A 7,105-nucleotide genomic window follows, 5' to 3' on the forward strand; every position below is an offset into this window, starting at 1 on the left:
AGCAGTGTTCTCAGCGGGGAGTGCGGCTGTTTCTGCTCTCCAATCGTCTTCCGTTGCTCTCCACGTTCACCTATAGAAGGAGACGAGGCCCTCCAGCTCCATCAGCCCGTTGTTGACGCCTTTGCTGACGTTCCTCTGGAGGAACGTTGCCGACCGCATACGCTTCACCACTGCTGCGCATTTCCTGATGAGTCTTTCCTCTTCGGCTCTAGCGAGGACGGTCGACTGCACTTCAACTCGGTTTGTGTCCGAATTCATCTGCTCAGGACTAGCGATTCCGACTGAGCTTACTTCCGGAACTGGGGCACTACAAGGTATTGGAGTTGCCATCTCCGCACGGTCAGTCGCGCCACTTGATGAGACTTCTTCTTTATTTGGGCGCCCCGGTGGCACATCGGGTATGTCAGCCCTTCCTGCCTCTTTCGCTGATCGCTGCGGTGAACGACGCATTTTTGTGCTCTGCCCAAACGCACTCAGCTCTTCCTTCTTCCGTTGTTTCGTCGATTTTTTTTATTAATGTATGTTTATTCTCCATAAAAAAGTAACCAGTGCATCGTGGGCAAGGGAGCCGGCCGCAATAGTCAGGAATGGATGTACCCTCGGGGACACAGCGTGACCTACGCTTAGCTGATCCGGAATTCACGGACAGACCAGCGCTCGCCCGGGGCAACACGGTCTACTAACACCGGTTCAATGCACACTACCCTAGTAGGGTCCCGAAGGTACTGGCTCCTGATACACGTCACAACTAACACTTTGACAGAGCTACGCTCACATCACCCCGTCAACAAAGAGTTGTCGACGGCTCCGGAGATTCCGAGTGTGTCCCGACGTGGTTCGCTCTTCACCGAGAAGCTTCCTCGAGGCTACTACCTAGGACGCAGGCACCTCGGGGACGTCACACTCCGTATCATAAATGACCCGTTAAAGGTCGCTAACAACTCCTGAGGGGTAACGATGTTAGGGATGGGGCTGTCAAAATTGCACTCCAAAAACTTCAGGCGTGCATTGTAATTTACTCATTGTACAGCTCTGCTGTCTTGTCAATCAGTTGGTATTCTACCATCTTCATTAATTCGATTGAGTCCCAGCGTTTTGCTTTCCACATTGCATTCAACTTCTCTGATCCTGATAGGTCGATTCGCTGTTGTTGTTGCTAATGTTGACATTATTTGCGCAAGTATCGAATGCGCCGTTATTGATATGTTCTCGAAGTATTCAAGGCATCTTTTGTCGCGGCTTGTACGACATACAAGCAACATACCATTAACACAAAAGAAATTTTCGAGGTCCTGGGAGCCCTGGTGCTGACTTTTGACACATGTCTCTCGGCCTACAAAATTACCTTTTTAATAAATATATCAAGTTCAAACGCTCCATATGCCAGCTAAAACAAACGCTATACATTCACATTCACTACAGTGCTTCCCATTCAAACAAAGGCACTGGCTCTTGATGAGAGTTTAAATATTTGTGCAAGAAGGATGAGCGTAATCCTATACTAGAAGAGGCGAAACTGATTGCATGATTATTAGTATATATCGATGGCAAAGAAACGAAAATTACCTCTTTGACTTTGTTGTGAAAATGAACATTGATGATCGTATCTTTATTAATAACAAAAACAATTCAACTATTTTCACATGTTTACATTATGTCGCAACCATGTATTTTGGCATTTGATACATTTCATAGGCAAACTCTTCTCGGTGCTTCGGATCAAATTCTAAGCCAATATAATCAACCTCTAAACTGAAGGGACCATCATGTCCACCCCTGGCACCAACTGAAATACCAAAATGTGTAACTCGATTTAATTTAATTGGGGTTTGGCGGTCCTGCACCCGCCCCTTCGAAGCAAAGAAGAATTTCGAAAATGGTATCTGCGAAAATCAAAGTTGATATCAAAACCGAAAATTGAAGTAAATCAATCTTACTTTCGCCACTTGCCAATGAGGGCCGCCCCTAGTATACAATACGTAATGATAAACGTCGTTCCAAAGAAGATCGAAATAACCTTCACAGTGAATATTTAGTAAATAAGATCGGCCATCGCCCCGCACTCGTAATACCAAACTATTATATGGCTCCCAGTCATATGTTGTTTCACGTTTGAATGATTTCTACAAATAAACGAAAGCTTATTCGGGAAAAAACTATTGTTTAGTATGTTTTTCACTTACCCGGACTCGTTTTGTTCGAATATTAGCATAGCCACTTTTCTTTATTTTACCATCTTTCAGCAAGCGGGAATCTACGTGACCATGAAATAGCCCATGACCCGCAGGGCTTATTTCCAGAGTTGCTTCACTAAAGCCCTCATTGTGATCTTTGTCAGTAGTTGTCGTCCATTTTTCCAAGTCTTTGTCATTTTTAAATGAAAACGCAACGTCCACCTCACCTGATAGTAATTAACAAAATAAATAATAAAGATCTCGAAACAATCGTTTGACATGTTCAAAAATTATCATCTTCAGGTGAATTCTGCATCTTCTTTCTCAAATTAGAGTAATCATGCTCATTCATCTTGAAAACGCAAGTCTGAAAACAGGTCATTTCGAGAAAAACATATTTCATTCTACATTTATGAATACGATATAGAAGCTTATTGCCAAGCTGTGTGCTTGAATAATGTTCCGTCAATCAGAAAACTGTGGAAGGAACGGATTTTGGGAAATCTACCAGCCCCTCACCATTGTATTGTCGTAAATACTCCCACCTTGCCCAATTGTACAGCTCCTCAGTCTGGACCGATTTCCATATCAGTCTTGAGAAATAAGTTCTGACCTTGGATACGACTTTGCTAACGCTACTGTGCAAAGTACAATGCCGCATGGGGAAGGAGAAAGCCTATTGTTTGCAACCAAATTAGTTCAGCCTATAGTGCTAAATATTCGTTCAATCTGAAGTTGCGAGTATCATCCCAAAAATCAGCCTGCCCACATATGACACCACAATGTATGTGCATGACGGAAAGAGATGGCAGTACGTTGCAATGCAAAAGGCTGAATTTCAGCAGAAGTCATTCCACTTTAGAATTTCAAGATGAAAAAGCATTTTGGTGCAGCCGCATCCCAATGGCTGACTACACAAGTCTTGTAGAAATCCGCATCCACGAAAGGATGGCATTCGTTTTGCCATGTGAATCTCCAAGCGCAAACGTTTCGAAGTCAAGGAAAAAATTTATACCAATTATAGAAAAGTTAACCTTTAGTTAACATAGATTCAGAAAAGCTTATTTACATTATCTTTCTCGAATCGTTTCGAGAGAGACTGAGACATACTTCCGTTTGCTGGCTACGGCTGTGGCGTTGTCTTCTCGTTACATAAGGAAATAAATTAAGTACCTTTAGAGGCCCATTACTATTTTCAAAAAATCATTATTATTTCATTATATGATTGCATTGCGCATCAACCAAATATATTGCTGCTGCTGTTCCATTGCATAACGTAACCACTTCCAACGTCCCAGCACCAGAGCCAAGGATATTTCATCAACACACCGAAAAAGTTGCTTTATTTGATGAAAATTAGAGCTTTCGCATAATGATGAGGATAACTTTCCATATACTGTTGACAAAACAAAGTTCCCTAGATATAAACGTTGAACGACACCTTGAGTGCTCTGTACACATAAGCAGACAGAAAGAGTGCGATGACCCATTAGATTGAGAACTCTTTTTCTTCAGTCCGATTCTATTTCCCTTCTTCTCCGAATCCAGAGCCATTTAGCGTAGTCGATCTGTTTAGTAGCGAGTCCAAGACTATTGTAGGGAAGAAGAAATATTATCGGCGAAAAATACAATCCTGGCCGAATCCGTTATGCACTTCAAATTCTTCCGAGATTTTTGTGTCATCATAGGTCGCTTTCATAATGACTATTAGTATTTCCAAAATGCTCTCGGCGATATAAACTCACACATGTCTCCACAATAATCCGAGGAAGGCTAGAATGGTCAGTATAGGATTCAGAGCGGAAACCAGTTTACTCCATGTTGATCAGGCTCTTTAATGCTGGGCTCCCAAAATTTTGATATAAACCAAAACAGCATCTCTGCGAAAACAGCAGGGGCTACAAGGAATAATTCCGTGGAGAGACCGACAAGCCCGAAAATTTTCCTCCAATAAAGGGCATCAATGACAAACATAATTTAGTTTCTCTTTGAATCTGAAGTCTCTGGTGGATTTCAAAATTGTTTTTTCACCCACAACAGAAATGTTTTCCACTACTGAACGACAGACAGATATAAAACAGCTCTAGTACACTGTTTATGAGAAAGAAAAGTAATTCGCAGAACTAGCAAAAAATACGACAACCTGCGGAGGTTCCACGCCAAAGAGGTCATCGAGATGTGACAAAACTTTTTTCTTTTGGTAAACGATGGAAGTTGCTGAGCTTCGGAAGGAGTGTCGCAAACTCTGCCGTTTGAACCAAGGCTTCAAAGACTGGGAGGAGGCATGTAGCACAATCACATTGTAGCGCGGTCTTCCAACATCGGCCAGATCCACTGCTCGGCGCTGGAAAAAAAAACCCAAGAAGTCATCCTGACTAAAAGAGGAACCTCAACCCATATCGATCAACGAATCGATAATCAAATCAAAATCAACGGTTAAGCAGCAGCGGACAAGGCTGCATCTGGATTTTCGGCATTAAGTAGACATATCTAACAAGCGACGGCTTCTAATGAATGCAGCGCAGTCTATTCTGCTCTACGGCGCGGAAGTATGAATTGACGCTCTTGGTAAGGAGGTATATCGTAAACATCTTGCGCAAGTAAAGATACAGAAGCTGTGCGGGTGGCGTCTGCCTATCGCACTGTCTCTGTGCTCTCTGGCTGTGATGGTGATTGCGAGAGTAATTCCCATTGTCTTTCTTGGTAAAAATATAAGGCCATGTATAAACCGAAGGGAAACACCCCAAGAGAGGACTCGTAGAAGGGCCAATGCACACTAAAGTAATGGCAACGTTCTTGGCAAAACGAGACAAGAGGCAGATATGTGCTGTGCGGGTTATTGGCAATTTAGTTGCGTGGCTGAATCGAAAGCATGCTGATACTGACTATTTCCTTATCCGGCTCCTAAGTGGGCACGAATAACGTGACAATACCATCGAAGAAGCCTCTCTTGCAATTTTTCCATGATCGGTGCAACCCTTTATCAATGGCGGAAATCCCTATTTCGGACGTGATCATGCCGTGTTACACCAATGATCAAACGTAACATCTTCGCTTCTTTGTCAGGGACGCTGTGGAAACATGCAAATTGATCGATGCCTTTAATGCACTTCATATACGTATATGAATATTTCTTAACGTAATTGCTATTCCCTTGACAAAGTCTTACCTCACTGGGGGGGAGTATTTTACACTTCGAGAACTGTACTTCTAAAGAGGAGTAATGTCTCATTCTTATTTAGAAAAAATAAAATGCCATCAGCATTTCTCAGGACACGACGATGCAGTCCTTAGAAGAACAAATATTATTTGAGGTGATCGTAGGATTTTTTGTGGAGGTCTCTCAATCTCCATGGCCATTATTAAACTTGTGTTCTCGTATAAGAACATATAGCATGGAAATAGCCAGACGAGCTAGTACCGTCCTTGTTTTAGCACATCAATGCAACCTAAAAAAGATAATGTTGGGGCATGACAGACATGCATGAGAGCTGCAGGAAACCAATAGAAAAGTAAATTATGGAAAAATACTTTATAAAAAATTTAAATTTCTTGGAGTTTACTAATTTATCATAGAAATTCACAACAATACAAGTATCACCTTCTTTTCTATCAGCACTTCCGCATCTTCGCTCATTGTACTGAACAGATCGTTCATCAATTCTGTAGATTTGTACGAACAAAGCTCTTTTAAAGTACTCGACAAGGCCTTTAAAATGAGGTCAGTGGAATAAATAATAACGGAGGCGTGATCAAAATAATGTAATTACCTGATTTTTCTATATAAAAATCAATAAAAACAGTAAGCATAAAGACACTTCAGATTTATTTGAACAACCCATGCCAAATTCAAACGTGTAGATAGTGTTTGACTTGGCTTGTGTAGTTTTGCAAGCGCTTGTCAGCATACCGATCAAGTGTCGGTTGTTGGACAAATCGAAGGCAATTTGCTTGCCTGCTCAAAAAACACAAATCTTGCAAACGTGTGGATGACTACGTTAGCTCCGCCAAACATTTCTGCAGATTTGTGGAATGCGGTAAGGGCCAACCGTGTGGAACCAGGATAACACTCATGCGAAAGTTCCTCCCTGAACAATTAAGGAAAAACACCCGTCTCCCTCCCAACTCAATTAATGCTTAGAATATTTTGCCGTTGCCAAATGTGTTTAATGTTCCTTTTGTTTTGGTCTTTACCCTCTCACAATTAGAATGGTGTTCACTGTCGATAACCAATACTTACCGGGACGGTAAAGTAAGAGTGGATCCGTTGCTAGTTTCTCTTTCATTTCTTCCCTCCACAAGGCTATTTCGCTTTTCAGTTCCTTAAAGCCATCCAAAATCAGCTGCTTTTTCGATGGAAGCGGGAGTTCAGTTTTGTAGCCACTTTTCTTATCCCGTTCCCAGAAAGTGCTCAGCGGCGGGGATGTGTGTAAAAATCTAGAGTGTGGATATGCATCGACTTTTTTTGATGTCAACCCCGCTGCCACTTCAGTAGCTAAAAGGCGACCATACCTCGCTCGACTCAAAATCAGTAGCATCTCCGAGCCAAGATATGTGCAGGAATACCAGCTCGCCGCTCCAGCTTATCATATCAGTCAAACTGTCATCTCGATCTTCTTCTTGTTTGCGCAGAAGAGGTTGTCAACCGAATATATCGCTATACAAAAAGCACTAGAAGTGATTAGCAAAACTGGGTGGTAATAGCATTTAAAGTACCCGACCCAGCTCAGTTAGAGACATCCATTCCTTAATCGGTGTGGCAACAACCCAACCATGGGTATGTTCAAGATGTTCAGTAAATGATGTTCAATAAAAAAATATTAGCTTTGATTGAAATCAACTTCGAACATCAAGGGTTGAATTATCTCCGTAAAGGCGCCATCTGTGTACTATCGTATTTTATCACATACATCATCATTTCATATCATGTC

General features: G+C 42.0%; 1 protein-coding gene across 1 annotated transcript; it reads right to left on the minus strand.

Moving 5' to 3' along the window:
• Positions 1-1,575: 1,575 nt before the first annotated feature.
• Positions 1,576-6,791, minus strand: LOC119652933 (complex I intermediate-associated protein 30, mitochondrial). The gene is made up of 4 exons (XM_038057323.1): positions 6,415-6,791; positions 2,184-2,401; positions 1,938-2,123; positions 1,576-1,883 (listed from the first exon to the last, which is right to left on the minus strand). The coding sequence occupies exons 1-4, from the start codon at positions 6,710-6,712 to the stop codon at positions 1,653-1,655; spliced, it is 933 nt and encodes a 310-aa protein (XP_037913251.1). The 5' UTR covers positions 6,713-6,791; the 3' UTR covers positions 1,576-1,652.
• Between the last annotated feature and the right edge of the window lie 314 nt (positions 6,792-7,105).

The sequence above is a fragment of the Hermetia illucens genome, chromosome 3, assembly GCF_905115235.1.
Source record: "Hermetia illucens chromosome 3, iHerIll2.2.curated.20191125, whole genome shotgun sequence".
Lineage (NCBI taxonomy): Eukaryota > Metazoa > Arthropoda > Insecta > Diptera > Stratiomyidae > Hermetia > Hermetia illucens.